We start from the raw sequence: 19,374 nt of genomic DNA, 5'->3' as shown, positions 1-19,374 counted from the left end.
ACATCAAATATCTCCGCAATTTTCAGTCACAATCAAATATTTCCGCAACTGATAAACGTTTAAGAAGAAAGTGTGAAGTGTGTTCCTCACATAAACTTCGAAAAGAACCTATTTACATGTCCAAAGAGTGTAAAGTACCTCTACATCTACATATTGGTAATTGCTTTTCTTATCATTTAAAAAAGTGTATTAGTTGTTAGTTCATTTTACATTCATAGTTTTATAAACTATTTCAAATAATTTCAGCTTTAGTGTTTGATTTGTTTTAAATCTACTCGTACACTATATTATTATGTGCCAATAATTATTTCGTGCCTAGCCAGTTTATCTAAAGGTATTATCCATAAGATTGAGTGTTCATTCAAATATTTTTGTGGAATATAAGTAGATGTTTGTTTTACAATTTATTGCTCATAGATTTTGTTATATGATTTTTTTACGCACGCCTCTGCACTGTTATTGGATTGTCTCGATTCTTACAAAAATACCAAATTGTAATAAGCGGTGGGAATGTATATGCGTGCATTTTATTTAATTGAATTTACTCGAAAATATGCACGCCACTGCACTGCCTCAGCCATAAAACCCATAAAACCAATAAATCAGATTAGTGTTCGTTCGGGAATGAATGTGCATTTATTTTTAAACACTTCACAGTTTGTGTGAAGTCTTTGTTATTTTATTATATTTGATAATCAGAGATATGAGTAGCTAGCGCTAAAAATGAATTGATACGTGTTCTATAGCGGTGTAAAACATTTTGTATTTGATTATTTTATTACATTTTTTAATTAAAAACTAATATATTGTGGTTGCTTTATATCAATAGGCTGTTTCCTTTACATTATATTTAACAAATTGAACTAATCTAATAACATATAATAAACAATTTACGAAAATTTACAAATTATATACTTTACCTTTATGGAACGCGGGCCAGAGGTTGACAATTGTTGAATAAATGACACAATTTGATGCATTGATATATTTTAAGTATTTTCTGAAAATTTTATTGAAATATATCAATAGGTTCAAAAGTTATATCATTTTTAACTTCGCGATCGAAATTTGTTGATTTTCATTTAAAAATACCGGATATTGGTGTAGGTACGTCGCGAAAATTCGCGGACCGTATAGTGTTAATATACTATAATACCGATAATTTGTAGCTTAGTACTTCATAATTATTCAAACAGATGTCACTCTGTGTTTAATTTTTTAGATTAAGCAAATCAATTGACAGTGATTTGAGTTTAAAGTCGGGCGAGATAACTTGCGAAATTTGTATGTGCGGCCTGTTGATCATGGCCTCGTAGAGCGAGATAACTCGCTGAAAGCATAGAACCGGTTAATATATATTAGAAACAAACATCATTCACTGTCCGGTGTGTTTGTATTCCACTCAGTCCAACCTGAATTGGAACCAAAATTTTTTCTAATGTGTATGTTGTCTAGAGGTTTTTCAAAACTATGCATTTTCAGTAATAAGAATGTAACATTCTTAAATCATGTGTATATTCTGTATTGAATAAAAAATATGAACTAAGCAAAGCGTTTAGTTTGAATCCACACTACAAGCACAATAATAAATATTTTTCTTTGGTTTGTTTTAGGACCTTATGCATAGTCAAACTTATGTAAATAAGTGGGCTTATGCGCTAATATGTAGCCAATTTTCGAGTGCTTAATGAATAACAGAATAAATTGACTTGTTTCCGGCAAAGCAAAATTGTATTGAGTAACGTTTATGTATACAAACATAAAAGAGAATATTAAAAATATCGGTACAGTTCGGTTATGAGGAATACAGCGGAAAAAACATTTTGAAAATACCCGATATACTGGATTATTTGTTAGTTTGGGTTAGGTTAACCTAACAAATAATCCAGTATATCGGCTATTTTCAAAATGTGTTTGCCGCTGTATTCCTCATAACCGAACTGTACCAAAATATCTCATAAAACCAGCTTGACATTTATTGTACACACGCGTCAACTGGCGTATTGTTGGAATTTAAGCAGGGTGTATTAGCTGTTAATTTATAATTCTGTGCACGAACGGAAGAAGATATTAAGTCTAAAATCTCTACTTTTGTGAAGAGCCTAAAGAAGACTTAACGCCCTTTTTCTTTCGCTCACAGAATTATATTTATATTGTGCTGTTTCCATACTTTATCAATATATTTAAATTAAATAATATATGGAAAATAGGAATTTAAGAAATGCCAACACAAAAAACGATATTGCCATATTATTTGTTGTTTTTCTAAATTGCCAGCTATGGCATAGGGTTCATAATTAGTTAGTTTTACATAATGAGTTCCTTGCATTTGGCCCTTAGAAACCAACCAATTACAACATTGAGTATACACTTTGTAAATTTTCTATATCCAACACCATGATGTTATATTAGTTATAATTATGTTCACTGTTCTCTCAGTGGTTAAGTTCAGATTACTGTACGCAGAATTTTTTTTAATATAATATACTTGCCTTCCTATATTATCAGCTATGGACGCGCCGAGGCACGAACCAGTGACTCCACCGACTATAAATATTGAGACAATGGAAGACCACAATATACTGAGCGAAGCTGGACTAACTTCTACGCCGTAACGAGTTGTAAAACTCTCGTTACAAAACTGTTTAATTATCTAAAAACAAACATATTTTATGAAGGTTAAAATATCACATAAGGATCATGTATAACTCGATTCAATTAAACTTCTATTCATATTTTAAAACATTTAAATAAGAAAATTTTGGATTAGAAGTTCCTAAAATTCTGCTACACAATTCGTCGGTGTTTTGTAAAAAGGCGAATTAACCAAAATGCTATTTTACAGGATTTTTAACTTTTGACATTCATTTGTTAATTACCTGTGTCTAATATATTAATATAATAATATTTTAAAAGGCCTAATGTGTCACATTTGCTTTTTATTCGTAATACTAAGTGGATATTCGCCATTACGATTATCGTTTTTAAGTACTTTCCTGTGGAGATACAAATTCGCCGTTTTTACACAACAAAGCTAGTAAGGTACATATTGTTTTTTTTCATTAAAACCTCAATTTCGCAAAAATGGTTCCGTTCTTTTTACAAAACACCGACAACATTTCTGTGAAGTTTATCTTGCTTCATAAATATTTTAGTAATAATTATCTTTCACTCTCTATCCTTAAAATATACAATTAAGATGTTATTATAATTTTAAATATGTATTTATATTTTTCTGTGTCAAATAAATTTTTGTATCCATTATTTGTTTTTATGATTTTACCGAGGCTTTGACTGCTACTCGCTGCAGTGTTGCCATATTTTTCTTTGCTGATTATAGTACAAAGGCGTGAAAATTATAGTATTTCTGTAAAAAATATAGTACAGGAACATTTTTCAGCTCGAATCCTTTAAAATTATAGTATTTTGGCATATTTGGCGTAAAATTATAGTATTTTACATTTTTTGCAGAATCTAAATTATAATATTGTACTACAATTATAGTACGGTTGGCAACACTGACTCGCTGTCATATTGCCTCTTCTCATCTAGAAGAGGATCCGCCGATCAGGCCCTCACTCCAATTCTGTTAAAAGAATTTTACAACTCTGTCATGCTCTTCCCACGGCCAGGGAACCTTTCGATTCATCGATATTCTCAAAGATATCCGCAATTCGCAGCTGTACTATGTGTCCTTCATATTTAGGGCATGGTACTGCTATATGTACAATGTCCTCCAGAACATCATATTCATCGCAGAGCTGCAAATCGCTTCTTCCCATGAGGACATCAAATCTTTTATCCATTGTGTGTCCTGTTCTTACCCTCAGTATCAGCTTAAGCTCATTTCTCTTCAAAGGAGACACTACAAAAAAAGAGCACCGAATGTGGGGATGGCAAAAAATGGACCTGGACCTGGGAAAAGCCTGGATGCAGTCGGCCGAGCAGCTCTTGCACAACTAACTCACTTCCGAGTCCACATGGCGTTTATTTTCGTCCATCGGCGATATTGTAAATTGTAACAGGATGAATAATAAAAAAGAAAGAAATTTGCGAAACTATTCCGGATATTCTGCGACCGGGGAAAAACACTCGTGTTTTCAAAGCGGAAAGAATTTTACTATTCGAACATCTTGAACGGAAAGATCTACCAGAGGAATGAATAATTTTTTTTTTTTTTTTTTTTCGACCATGTCCGATCCTGATAGGATCATATGGGCCTCCACAGAGTGGAGGTTTGTATTGACAGATTTTGTTTTTTACGAGAAATGGATGTCAGCCACTTGCTCAACCTATTAGGTCCATACCCTGACACACACAAATTGAAAAACAATTTTTGTACTTGCCAGACCCAGGATTCGAACCTGGGACCCACGGCTTTGTAGTCCAACGCTTATGCCGCGCGGCCACCGTGGGCGTTAAATGGATGTATTTTTTAATTGAACTATCATGTAAGAATATTTTTTTATGGCCTTTTTTAGGGAACCCCTGTGGAATCTATCCACATAATGAAATCTTTTCTTAATCATCGAATCTTAGGGATACATTGGTTTGACTGCAATACAAACACTCGAGCCCTCGGCGATTGATGTAAGTAAGTCACGAAGAGATGCTTCACTTGGTTGGGAGATATGTTCCGGATGCCGCCAGAGAATACGACACTCCATACCCTTGTGGCACAGCCTCGAGGGTTCCGTCGCCCTGCAGCGGTACTACAAAAGAAATCCTGGTCTCACATGGCGGGAGACGCGATAACGGACTAAGAGAAGTGGCTCGACCTTATGCTTGCCCTATGCCCCAACACTTGTGCATTATAGGGTGAAGTAATGAAACTTTGTTTAAAGAGTTTTTATTTTTATATGAGGAGGTGTAGGGGGACAATGTCCAGGAGGGTTTTTATCCTAGACGTGTCTAAAATCACTACTTTACAGGAGAGTTAAAAGAAGTATGAATATTCGAACCTGCAAAAGTAAAATATGGATGTGAATAATTTTGAAAGAATGTTTTCTGTTGTCAACATTTCCGTGCATTACAGTTGTTGACAGTTATTAGAGGCGGGTTATAGAATGGTGTTGGTATTAAATAAATTAATCCATGGTGTGGCGAGTGCATTTATTCTGTGAAACAACTTTACTGATAACACAACCATAAAAGTCTTAATTTGTTCAATGTAATTTAACATTCAATAGAAAATATTTTACTTCTGCTAACTCTTTATCTATTGGGATACGGTACTCTAAAAATTAATCAATTATGAATAATTCATTAAGATTTTTCTGTTTGGCCTATACGACACTACCAGTGTGACGAAAATCGACTTGGTGCGAATCGCACTTAGTTCACAGAAAGTCACGTCTCATTATTATAATGTCAATCTTTGACGTGCTGTAGGGGTTTTTAGTAATGACGTTGAAAAAATCTGTCTTTTCAGAATGGTTTTCTTATTTAACAAGGGTATTGAGTTGTTAGTTTCCTTTACAGAGAATACATCAATTTGCATACTTACATCAGCCGGCGTATTTACAACTCCTATGTTGTATCCGACAGGCAACGATGAGCCGAGAGTGGTGACAATTCCTGCAAATACTAAGATGGCCGTCCATTCTCCTCGTGGGCCACTCTTACTCTCTGTTATTGAACCACGATAAGTCTATAAAACAAAATAAAAAAAAAACCAACTGATACTTCTGGAGAGCAAATAGACAGTGTTATGGATGTACTCCTATGACTCATGTTAACAATTGTTTTCATTTGTAATTCTGCTTGCGAAAGGAAAATAGAGATAAGTTTTAAAAATTAATTGAACATGCCAAATTAACTATAATGCATACAGTATAATCTCGTTAATACGAATTCCAAGGGACCGAAAATCGAAAAAAAATTCGAATTATGAAATATGTAATGTAGGGGAGAGCAGGTAGGATTCGTACACAGGGAGCATTCGTACAGTGGCGATATCTTCACTATCCAATTCATTGGCGTGCTCACGTTTGTGTGTAAGACTCCCGCTCATACGCATAGTGGAACCGCGGGGCAGGGCATCAGTGCGGCCAACAGCTTCGACGGAGCACGCCGATAGGTGTTTTCGCTCTACGTAAGTATTTTTTGTATTCACTTTTGAACACGCTTAACTGTTATAAGTTTTGCACGAATGTTATAAGTGACTTAGTATAGATAACTTTGTTTAAGGGGGGACATGCTCGTCGAAGGTCAAAATTGAGTTTTTATTGTATTTTCAAACCATGATCCTGGACACTCCTTAAACATTGTAGATAATCTATTTATATAATTTTGAAGCCTTATTATCCTTTATAGTTATTTTAAACATTTGATGACTGCATGAAGTATTTTTGTTACATAAAATAGTTTTCTTTTAAACCTCTCGCTCTAATGTTTTAGAATATAGTCATATTTCGGTACATAACTGTGCAGTGGTGTTAAGATTTTTTACATTTATTAATTTTTAAACGCATTTATAAAACCATTAGCATAATTTATTACGAGATAATTTTTGTAAAATATTCACGATAAAAAATTATATTGATAATCTCTGTGATCCAAAATTTGACAAGAATTCGGCATTTTATTATTCAAAAAATCGGCAGGATTAACACATTCGAAGATAATTCTAAAGATACTTATTATAAGCTATGTCTTTGACCATTCAAGTGTGATAAATATCTTATGAATAATGATTGCTTTATAATAATTATTGACCTAAGAATAAGGTAGTGTTTTTTTTGAAATACGCCATTTCTTCTGTCATTCCCCAGTGGTTAAGCTACAACATACGGCCGTAGCCATAAATTGACAAACTATAATTGAAGTAGGGAGTACGATCATAGATGTACCTACGAAATTTCCGATTTCGTGTGTGTTAATGGGTCATAAAATGTCAGGATTATTTATATTAACTCTGAAAATAAGTAATTTATGTTTTATGAAAAATCTGTCACAATTTTCAATGACTGGCTCATAAAATAGTGTACCTTATTACGATTTATTGAATATTGTTGTATGCCAGGACAGGTTTTATATGAAAATAATGTTCAAGGGACTTTTTTTTGCGAAAATTTCGAATTACGGCTAATTTCGAATTATCCGTGTTTTTATTAACGAGGTTTTACTGTATATGAGAAAAAGGAGAGTTGAATTACTAGATTCCACAAAGAACCATAGGAGTTTGGCTCTCGTGAAAAGTAATTTTAAATTTATTTTCTTCTTCCTTTCGCACACAGTAAAATTGTTCCTATTAAAAACGCATATTTTTTAATTCTCAACTTTTATTTGAATTTTTTTTTGATATTTTCGACCATTAATGAGATATGGCTGAAAAACTAAAAATTATTTACCTTTCTGGAGAATTATTTCCAGGTAAAACCATAATATAACTAGACTATTATTGCTGGAAACCAATCTGCCATTAAAAAGCCATTACTGCAGAAAATTTGCTAAAGAAATGGGGCTACATATAAACCAGGAAAACATAAAATATATTCATGTGGAGTCCTGCAAATAACTACACTTTTGAAACAGTACAATAACAGCCAATAAATTTAATACTACTATGTTGTCCATAAACACTTCAAGTCAGAACCTGTCACAGTAAAGCCAAAATGTTGGTTATAATTACAAGATGCTCATCAGAATGATGAATATGCACAATAAATGATGAGAGGAAGATCCTGAGAGAAAATGGAGTCTGCCGAGTATTATAATGTCGAGTTCAATATCGTCTCTGTTCTGGCAGAACACACTAACTGGACAATACTAGTTTTGAGTAATTTAACTTTAAAGTTGTTAAAATGTTTGAAATGGTCTATCATGTGAGTTTATTAAGTAATCGTAAAAAAAAATGACTTTAAAATAAAGACTGTTTATTTATTAAGAAGGTTTCCAGATGGTAAAGTTTGAAATAAGGAACATTTTGGTATAACTAACTCAATATGCCATTTTTTCGAATTAGTGTCTTCTGCCAGAACAGTGACGATATGCTACCAGAATTAATTATACTAAACCAGACTTGATTCAAAAACCCACCAAATTATTTGCAATGTCACAAAATTCAATTTTGATAATGTACATTTTCTCTTTGTCCTCTGACTTCCAAAGTAACTAAGTAGTCGGCACATGATAAAATATATATAAAAATGTAAATTATATAGTGCCAACGTTTATATCAGAGGCTTTCAAAGTTTACACATCGGCACCGCAGCACACTTAAAATTTTTAATATTCCCAGGCAATTTAATTAAATGCATCGATACACGAAAAGATTTTTAGGCTACGGTGCTTTTTACTCCATGTGACAAGTCAATTGTGATACAGCGTACTATTAATTCTTCCTCTATCACAAACATTACACACTCCGTTGAAATCAGATATTATTTTACTTCCCTCTCTGTTCGCTTGCAGAATCAAACTAGCATGGAGTACATGTGTGCGCCTGAAAAGTATCTTCAAAAGAGACCTCCCATTGTGTCTGAAACGTAATGTGTTCAACCAATGTGTGCTACCAATGCTCATGTATGCATTTGAAACATGGACTTTTAACGGAAAGGTGCATGTTGCACATACACGTAAAGATCACAAAATAAACCAATGGATAAGGAAACAGACAAGTCAAAATATATTCATTAGAAAAGATGTCATCCGAATATTACCCATGCATCAACCTAACACAAAACCAAATGCATTATTATCCTACAATCAAAACTCTGAAAACAGTAGAAGATGAATTTATTTGTAAGGATATTTTAGAGCTTTAGGGCTTAGCAAAATCATTCGGTTGGCAGCATCGAAGAATATTGTACTACTGGATTGAATAGTGAACGAAAAAATCCGCGATTGTAAACAGAACTTATGGTAAATGACAGCAGAGACCATAGACTAATATCACAATTTTAATTTAGTAAAAATATGTTCAAATATAAATATCAGTGATACTGAATGTAAGGTTGATAAAACATGAATACTGTCAGTATCACTGATTCAAAATTACCGTCCGTGTAGGGTCTGCTTTCGTTCAATCCAAACTATTGCTGTAATATTTTTGTCGCTAGATTTCAAAATCAGCCAAGTCCACCTTTAGGTATTTTAGTCTTTTTGTGAATTGCTGAAGAACTACTGCTTTCTAACATTTCTGCATTATCAAAATGTGGAAGTTATTAATTTTAAATATTCTATAATCGAAATAATATAAACTTTCACCCTCGTGATTATATACTTGAGAAAACAAAAAAGCTGTTTTTCTCCTATTCGTCTATCATGGACTTGGCTGATTTTGAAATCAAGCGACACATTGTAAGATGATTATATAAAATTTACCATTGCAGTTTCTCGCCACAATTCACATGGAAAAATTAAAGTTCAAACTCATATATTATCAGTTTTCCTTTCATCATAAATTGAAGAAATGCCACAGATGACATGAAAAATAGAGATCTTTGTAGTAATGATTTCTTTTACAATACATGGCGATACTTTTTGTAAGCTTATTATTATATGTGTTGTCTATACTTCGAAAGAGAGATAAACATTGTATGTATATTACAAAAAATGCACTAGATAATGAAAATTTAAGAGTTTTCATAAGTACTGGGATTCTTGGGACACAATTCCAGATATAAAAACACATACGAAATTATGATACATGTTTGATAAAAGCAATGCAGGGTGTTTGTTAGTATAATGTACAGATGACAAATCACTGAAATAAAGATGATGTAAAAATAGTCCCAAATTTACATGTTCGTTGAAAAATGCCAATTTACACAGTATTTTGAAAGCAGAATTAGTCGATGTATCATAGCAAAGATGAAATGGATATATTATGTAGTGTCTATTTCCAAATACCAATAACTCGACAATTCCATGTGTTGTAAAAAGTTTTGGTGTTTCAAGCATAAATGGTTGGTTAATGTATTTTCAAATTACAACTTTTTTTTTTTTTAAAAAAAAACCCTATAATACAATGAATAAAATAGACATATCGTCGCCGTAGATGTCAAGGGAGCCAGTCCACAAAATCATAATGCTGAGAAATAGGCGTGCAAAGATTTAGTGTGACAAAAAAGATATAACGGTGAAACTTTGAACATAGAATATACTTTGTGGTATTATCTTTTTATTATTTTGTACAAATAACTATAAAAAATAGAATCTTAGAAGTTATGTGTGTTATATCTCTTGATCACTGAATATTGAAATCTACAGTTGGCACACGTGTGTGGTAGTGAAGAGTTTTGTGGCTTAAATTCATTGACCACTGCATCTTTGATAATTTTAAAATGCTTTTGTGTACTTTATACTCATTTTCGCCAAATTTGTGGCTTGGCTCCCTTGACATCTACGGCGACGATATTGGAATTTATTTGAATCATTTTAATTAACCCATTGACTTCCAACAATCAAATATTAGTAACACAAAAATAATGTATTGAAATCGTTTGATTTTTTGAATATAAATAAAAAAGGATGCTTTAATATAGAAGTATTTTAATATGCTTTTGGTGAGTTTTGAAATTTATAGATCATTACTAATTGTGTGAAATTACATAATCTGTAAGATATTCTGTTTCTATTAGATATTGATCGTATCTGGACTCTATGGTTTTTGGTAATAAAACTTAATAATGTGACAGTACAAACAGAAAAAGGATGAAGTCAATCAAAATCAAAAAAAAGTCAAAGGTCAATCCTAGGCAACAGGATATTATCTTATCTAGGATTGACAGTAATATATGGCAATGAAAACAAATATTTTGCATTAATTCCATTGTTTTATTGAATATTAAAACAAGGTTTCACCAAGCCATATTTTATAATAATTAAATTAAACTATAAAAATTAAAACGAAGTTATACAAAGCAATATTGGTCTACGTCCGTAATTTTAACATAATAATATACTAGAATTAGAACTACACAATTTGAAAAAAATCCTTATCATTGGAAATTATGATTACTTAAATGAATATTAAAAAAAAGTAAATTGGTGAAGATCATCAGGCTCGCGTCATGATACGATTGAGGTTACATTTATGCTTTGACAACGACAGATATGACGGTGAGGATGTCAAAGACAAATGGAACCACCGAACAGAAGAAGAATATGATCCAAAACCATCCGCATTGCCAGGAGTCCAGGATGAAGTATGAGAGGAGAACGCAAGCCGTGCCGTGGCATCCTGTCGCTGTTAGTAAATTGTTAGGGAAAATATTTTTTTTGAAAGACACAGCAATGATACACAACCTTTTTATTAGTAAAGCCATTACATTTCAAACAATCAGGGTACAAGATATATCCCAGTGGTGAAGATTCAATACTAACCGATTATTTAAATATAATACATCAATTTAAAATTTCACCCGTCAATAATGAAATTACTAAATGAGAAATCTGTGCATCTTCAAATACTATCAAATTATTGAGACTGTAATCGTAACTAATATATCGTCACCTCAATACTACAGCTAGTTAAGTCTGATTTGGTCATTGTTGGGAAAATGAAATTGTAAACTTTACTTGTTTAACATAAATCTAGTCTATAATTATTATTTAAAATAAAAATGGAAAATTGTGCTCCTCTAATTGGGAACAATTAAATAATGTTGAACTGTACGAAAAATATTGTAGATATATTATTTTATTTATTTAGTGTATTTATAGTTTTAAAGTTATCTAATATTTTCAAACACAAAATTAATACAGTTCCCATTAACTTCTGATTTACTTAGGTTTATCATATAGTAGAGAAGGAAATGTAACATTATTATTTTTCTTTCGACCATGTCCGATCCTAATAGGATCATATGGGCCTCCACAGAGTAGAGGTTTGTATTAACAGAATCTGTTTTTTACAAGAAATGGGTGTCAGCCACTTGCTCAACCTATTAGGTCCATAAATTGAAAAACAATATGTGTACTTGCCAAACCCAGGATTCGAACCTGGGACCCACAGCTTTATAGTCCAAGGCTTAAACCGCGCAGCCACCGTGGGTGATATATTCGTGGGCATCATATTCAATAGCTATCTCAAAAACAGTTAAAATCAATCAAACAATTATCTAGTTGTAGTATTGAGGCGACGATAATATGTAATTTGTGTACACTAAGTAAATCACGAATCATTTATTATATATTTTCATTTATTCAGAAATTTTCGAGATAAAGCCAAATACGATAAAACAAACTGCCAGGTGTTACTATAATAGAGAAAACCATCGCGACCCCAGAAAATAGGAATTTGTTATAGGGCGATTGAATTTTAATAACATTTTTTCCCCGCACTTGTTTTAAGATGACCCACCCCTAGGATTCACAATGAGTGGAGTTTTGCATGTATGATCAGATTATTTGATCGATTATTATCGCCATGCAGGGTATACTATAAAGATTCGTTTTTGCAACGTGAAACAAAATGAATGATATTTTTTCATAAAATTATTTTGTTTTTCAATGTCCAAAATGTATCCCCCGCGATCAACGACGGTTACCTGTATATAGTGTATACAAATGACTTTCGGTCATCTTAATAAAACATTTACTACATGGATACAATTTTAACTTGAGCACAGTTATAAAATAAATCACTATGGAATGGGCAGCGGAGCATTACTGCACGGTAGCAAAATTAAATGATCACTTAAATATGAATTTAGGTTCTAGATGTATTTGATAAAAGTGGCGTGTTTCCTCCTGTTCCCTTCTCCACTGTCTTGAAAAATGGTTTACCCTAAGATAATGAGTTTTGCGACGGCGGTTAGCAACGCCTCCATCGATATATTTGTGAATTTTATCCTGAAACTTAGTCGGTTTAGGTCATTGATATACTACTAGATGAGGAGTTCCCATACAAGTGTCATTTTAAAAATGTACCACAAAAGAAGATATTACGAATATCGTCTTATAATATTTCCTTGTAGGTATAATGCGTTAAGACCGTTAACATGGATTCCCTAATTTCACCCGTATTGCCCTGGCTGTAAAACTAAATTTGCGTTCTTGGAATAGTGACCCTAAGGGTGCTGCAACCCAAAGCTTGCAAGCTACCAAAAATTCATGTCTGAGCGGACAGAGCAAGTCGTCATGCGCTGACTATTAGTTAGAGTAAGATGCAAGCTAGATCGGGCTTACTCATAAATATTGCCAGGTCGTTTTCGAGACAAATATTAAGTGAGCTTATATCAAGTTAAGTTCGCTGATATTAAATCAGTAAGTTTTAACACTGGCCGAGTCGCTAAAAATCGGGCGTCATTTTAAGAAGCATATGATTCATCCAGTAGTATATCAATGGTTTAAGTCAGGGGTCGGCGAACCACAGTTCGCGAGCCACATGCGGCTCTTTGGGTGTTGGCGTGCGGCTCTTTGACAAATTCCCAATTTTTACAAAAAAAGGTATAATTGTTGTTGTTTTAAATCCGCCCATTGCAAAAGTCGAAAAATTAAATTTTTCTCCATTTCATATTGACTTGCACTTGATTGATTGACGATTGATTGCACTTTTCAAATACATTTTTTTGGTGGATTTAACAAGCAAAGAGTTATGGAGCTCCAAATTTGTAGGTCTTGCCACCAAAATTGAGGATTTGGAAAGAGAAAAATGCAATTTAATTTCACAACACAGCGGAGCGCTCTAAAAGATCTAAATAATAAGGTAGATCTACGATTTTTAATGCATGGTATAGCTTACCGAACTCATATTCGAGATAGGTACATGATATGTATGTGAACAATCGTTTTCAAACATGAACAATATAAATAGCATTTAGAGAAGCCAAATAACCGATGAGAATTTGGAGTCGCGCCTGAAATTAAAAACTATAAGTTACATAGAAATGCAAGGAAGGTCATTGTTCACATTAGTTTCAAGGACTGTTTGAAAATCTTATGTAACTCATTTTCTGTAAAAAATATATTTATAATTTCAACAATAAAAAACTTATATTTCCGTTAGTTTTATTCGCAAAATCGTCTTTTTTCTTTTATAAAAATGCATGTATGGCTCTCGAAAAATGTTTTAACCGTTGTGATACTCATATTTGGCTCTTTTGGTCCAAGAGTTTGCCGACCCCTGGTTTAGGTCAAACAATTATTTAGTTAAACCATAATAGTGCTTCAGAATTTCACAATTGTAACAATAGTTAACACCTGGCAATTTGCTACACCATATTCGACTTAAGGTGACGCATCAGTGAAACGCCAAATAATGTTCAACTGTACGCGCGACGAAAATTTGTACTTGCTTCGCATTCCTTGAGAGAACGTGGATTCGGACGCACGTCACTTTGCTGGGTGATGGCGACGGGCCAATTAATTCTAAAATCGTGTAAAGATGACTAAAAACTTTACCCATTTACTTTAAAAAGCAAACATGTCAATGAATATATTATTATTGATACTAATAGAATAATAAACAGAACATAAAATGGACGTATGTTGGATTTATATGAGAAATAATATTTCGTTTGACAGGCGTCATTTTCACCCGCGACCCGCAATCCGCACATCGCCTAGCAACGATCTTTTTAGACCGTGCCTCAACTAATGCATGGCCTTAAGGCAATACTTCAGTGAAACGGCAAATAATTTTCAACTATAGGCGCGGCGAAATTTTGGCCTCGCTGGCAGTCTGAGAACGAAAGTCGAGGTGTAAATAACGTCATTTTTTTTCGTGATAGCGACGGGGGTAATAATTCTGAAATCGTGGAAAGATGACTAAACACCTTACCCATTTACTTTAAAAAGAAAACATGTCAATGAATATATTATTATTGTTATTAATAGAATAAACAGAACATTAAATGGACGCATGTTGGATTTATATGACGAATTATATTTCGGTCGGCATGCGTCATTTGCATCCTCGACCCGCAATCCGTGTATAGCCTAGCCACGATCTTTTTAGACCATGCCTCAACTGAAGTATAGCCTTAACTCGAAAACTTCAAAATATACATACATAAAAGAACGTTTATGTACCTCCGTCCAAAGGCAGTCTTCACCACTGATAGGTATATCCTTTCCTGAATCTAGACATAGTATTATTTAAAATTAAATAGTGCAATTTCTTTTTAATGGTATTAAGCAATTGTGATAGTGCACCATGGTTGTTTATTCATATGGCAATGGTCCTCATGCTTTCGGTGTCTCGAACATATGCCATCTTTGAAGCGGAATGGAAGCTTATATACTATATAATTTTTAAACCCGCATTCATTAATGTATGCGCCACGCATCATGGCAATATAACTCTACACTACAATGTATATCTATATAATTATAAAACAGCACAATAAATTTTAAAAGCCATAATTCACGCTAAAGGTTCCAAAGTTGATTACCTCCATTTTTCCTTTCCTTTTTTTTGTTAATGTTTTTCTTTTTCTTATTTTTTAAGTAATTTTCCATTGTTCATGTTTAAGTATTCATAATATTATAACAAATCCAGCTTTGTTTGTTAGTAAAATAGTACTAAATGGAGGTTGATGACAAAATCACTTATATATATATTATCCATCAGCCACCATTTTGTTATATTTTTCGACCAACTTTAAACACGATTTTATTATTAACTTTATTATTAAGGACATTTTATTTTTCTAATATGTTTGCAAAAAGAAAATATTTTATATACGGTTTTTTTTGCAATTATGTCAAAATGATGGAATGTGAAGGTAATCGACTTTGATACTAATAGGCTCAATTAACGGTTACGATGAACATCTTAGTCAGGTTAATTATTAGAATATGCTAAATTTTTTTTTACAAATTTGTTGGTGGGCCACAATAAATGAGATGACGGGCTGCAGGTGATGCGTTAATGCCAATGTCAGTGACGTTAATGTCGAGCGTTTTAAAGTTAAACAGCTTTATTTCGATGAGCAAAAAGTCTCGTAGGGTTACACTTCGAATAGAACATTTATACATACTTACGACATGACGCAGCGACAAAAATGTAAGTTTCACGAAAATGTAGTTTGAAAGTATGCCGTCGAATTTCAATAAAATTTAATTCATCACCATTCAAGACAAAGTCACTATCAACAAAAGTTTAAAGGCGAATGAAATATTAGGTTTAAAAAATTTTTTTAGTGATAAAGTTATATCACATCACTTATTTGTGTTGGGTTTAAAATAAATATATAGGTATTTTTTTTGTAACCAATGGCATAGGTACTTAACTTAAAACTGCAATTTTTGCTGATAGTGACATGCCATAAATGATAAAGAAAGATTACTGTATATGCATACGCAAAATTTGGATAACATGGAATATGGTCAGTATCTATTGTCGAACAAGAACTTCTTGTCTACGTGTTAAAACTGTGAACTAACAAGCCCCTCCTATGCAGTTAAGAGTCGAGCAACACCGGGCGACTCTGGTCTCGAGACCAGTCACCGAGACCGGACCGATGCATGCAGTTATATGGACCATGCCACACCTGGTCGCCCAGTAGTCGCGCAAGCAATAAAGTCGAGCGATCAGTAAAATCTCGTTCTTGCGCTCGGTCTGGTCTTGCGGTCTCTCTGGTCGGGCGACCGGTAGCGATGTATGAAAACATATAGCTATGTATTGAGTGCTGCCACACTGGGCGATTAGTCGCGGGCAGCCACGCTGCGGAGAGAACGTATTTTTTCCATACTTGCGTGTACATTCATTATTATTTTTATTATTGGCTGCCTCTCTGGTCGCCGGCAAGTCGCCCGAGGAGACCAGAGTCGCCCGGTGTGGCTCGGCTCTTAATCGTATTTCTGTTTCAAATGAGGAACGCCCCTAAATTCATCATTTCATTTTACGCTTTTGTGGTGTACGGATCTATCAATTTATGTAATTTGATGCTTTTTATAATAAAAATATATGTAAAACGATAAGGAGTGATATTAAAATTATTATTAGTAAACTTTTGGTTTACTGGAAAGAAGAAAAGAAGTCGCATCTAAAAAGAGAGCCGATACATTATTTAAACACGCGTTGCCGCCATGACAGATATGTCACTGAGAAGTCTTCTGTATGCGACTACAGCGACTTCCAGTTATTGACGAGATCTTGTCAGACAGTACTATTGAGTTATATTATAAAGAAATTATATTATTGCAAAAAAAAAAAACATTAACACAAATGGTAATAATATGTAGATAACTTCACAGCATGCTACAAAACACGCAAGATATTTTAATTTTAGTGGAGCAATCAAAATAAGGTTAGTGCACGACTAACTCACAAAATAACCAAAATACATATATGGGTAAATGAGAAACGAGTCGATTTAAACCCTCTGAATAATTAGTAATAATGGTTAGCATGAGCCGTTCTCAACGTTAAAAACTGGAGAGGTGCGGCAGAGGATCACTCCAGCTGGAGGAAAGCGATGATGAAGGCTGAGGCTCGAATTGAGAGCACATTGAAAGGAGAAGAAAAAATTGGTAAATTTCACATAGACATAGTCGCTTCCACACAAACTTGTCCAATTGAATGAGTATAACCAGTGAATATTTCTTGTGAATACTGCAGCAACCATAAAGTAAACAAAAAAAAATGATAAACAATTTCTGCGGGTCTATTCTATACTTATCGACCACTAAAGTGATAAAGTGATAGATATTATCAAACTTAGGGTAGGTTTGTATCAAAGTATTAGCACTTATTGTACCAATTACAATTGTAATTGTAATTGTTGTCTTGCACTTCAGAGGTCGATAAGTACAGAATTGACCCACTGATATCAAAATATAATGTAGTTTATTGACTGCGATCAATTTCCCGCGAACTGATTAGAACACATTGGAACTAAATGTTATAATTCTATATCTTCCCTCTTAAATCAAGGTGCTAATCGTTAAATTGCAATTAGTTCTAGAAACAATATAATTTGTATTCAAACCATCGTTGTTGAAGTGACAGGTCACCCGTGATAAAAACAAAACCGCACTGACATTCTGACGTTTAAAATTATCAAAGAGAAACCATACAACTCTCGCAAAAAATTCAGATACAAATTAGCATTTGAAATCAATGATTTTCAAACATAGTGACGCGCATACACACAATTGAATATACATAATTTGAATTCAAATGGATTTGAGTTTTGTACTTTGGTCCACCTCCGAAACAAACCCATCAGAAAAATATTTTAAAATCAAATATGAGATCCTGACGCACTCTATGAATCAAGATAAGTACCTATTAATAATACATTGATTCAAAATAATTACAGAAAGTTGGAGCCAATATTGACGGAATTTGAGATAACGGTTAAAAGAAAAGTTGTGCATAATAAGTATTGCACAGATTGCAGTCTGGATGATTCCTAAATCCACTAGCACATCTATTCTATACACAAGACTACTTTCGGCCGCTATTTCTGCTATCTAGGGTAAGTTTGTATTGAAGTATTAGCACTAATTGTAATAATTACAATAAGTTAGCCCTCTAAACAATCAAAACTGTCTATCTCGCTGTAAAATTTAGCATAGCCAAGAGAGGTGCTGTTAAAACAGCACTTATTGTAACAATTACAACTATCTTATTGTAATTGTTTATCTAAGAATGTAACATTCTTAAATCTTTAACTTAAATTGTAATCTTAGAATGTAACATTCTTAAATACTGTGAATTATTTGTTGAATAAAAAAAATAGTTAATTAAAAATTTATTTGAGTTCTTCCAACTGATTACGCCAATAAAATATTCATAGAAACTTGTCATATTGATTTTAGTCTTTCACCATTTACCAAAGTATATTAAAACATAATTATTTTCTCTAAAGCTAAATTTTAATATTATTTTAAAAATCATTCTTTAAGTTTTATAGTTTGAGAATGACTGTCATGGACACAATACCACTAATATTATATTATAATATATTGTGGTTAATATATTCAAATAGGAAAATTATTAATTCAGACAACATAACAAGGTGTTGTTATATATCTTGTTAATACAATGAGTTATGACAATGCTGATTATTTTATTTGTTAATAATTTAACATTATAACACATTATTATATATTACAAAGGTAAGCCCCTGTAGAAAGTAAACATAATTGTCAGGGACACATTTTAATTTAGGATTAGGCAAAGTTTAATTGAATTTTATAAACCAACAAACACATTGTAGTGTGCACTATTTAAGTCGGATCTTAACAGTCTACCTCCATCCTTCGTCACTGATGCATAGTCATATTTAAGTACAGTAAGAGCGAAGCCCTTTTTATCCGCCTCAATTTCATATATTTAGGCTCTGTGTAGTAGAACAGTTTTTTTTAACAACTTTGATTAAAACACTAATTGTCCTACTCTCGTATTATGAAGCAGAAAGTTTCTTAAAGACATTGCTGGGACGTTTAGAATTACAATCATCTCACCTATTC

At 33.0% G+C, this 19,374-nt stretch overlaps 1 protein-coding gene across 2 annotated transcripts in view; it reads right to left on the bottom strand.

Moving 5' to 3' along the window:
- LOC147064931 (solute carrier family 2, facilitated glucose transporter member 1-like) overlaps window positions 1-19,374 on the bottom strand; it is a 44,586-nt gene that overhangs the window by 14,684 nt on the left and 10,528 nt on the right. Inside the window, exons 3-4 of one of the 2 annotated variants that reach the window (XM_085957406.1) lie at window positions 5,507-5,650; window positions 2,489-2,653 (exon numbers count right to left, since the gene is read on the bottom strand). In XM_085957406.1, the coding sequence (XP_085813532.1) occupies window positions 2,489-2,653; window positions 5,507-5,650 (309 nt within the window). The remainder of the gene's footprint in view (window positions 1-2,488; window positions 2,654-5,506; window positions 5,651-19,374) is intronic. The other variant, XM_085957405.1, reaches the window with a different exon arrangement.

This window comes from Rhyacophila brunnea, unplaced genomic scaffold (genome assembly GCF_057557595.1).
Source record: "Rhyacophila brunnea isolate RB1 unplaced genomic scaffold, BYU_Rbru_1.0 scaffold_7, whole genome shotgun sequence".
Taxonomy (NCBI): Eukaryota; Metazoa; Arthropoda; class Insecta; order Trichoptera; family Rhyacophilidae; genus Rhyacophila; species Rhyacophila brunnea.
This window is presented reverse-complemented; position numbering and strand designations above follow the sequence as displayed.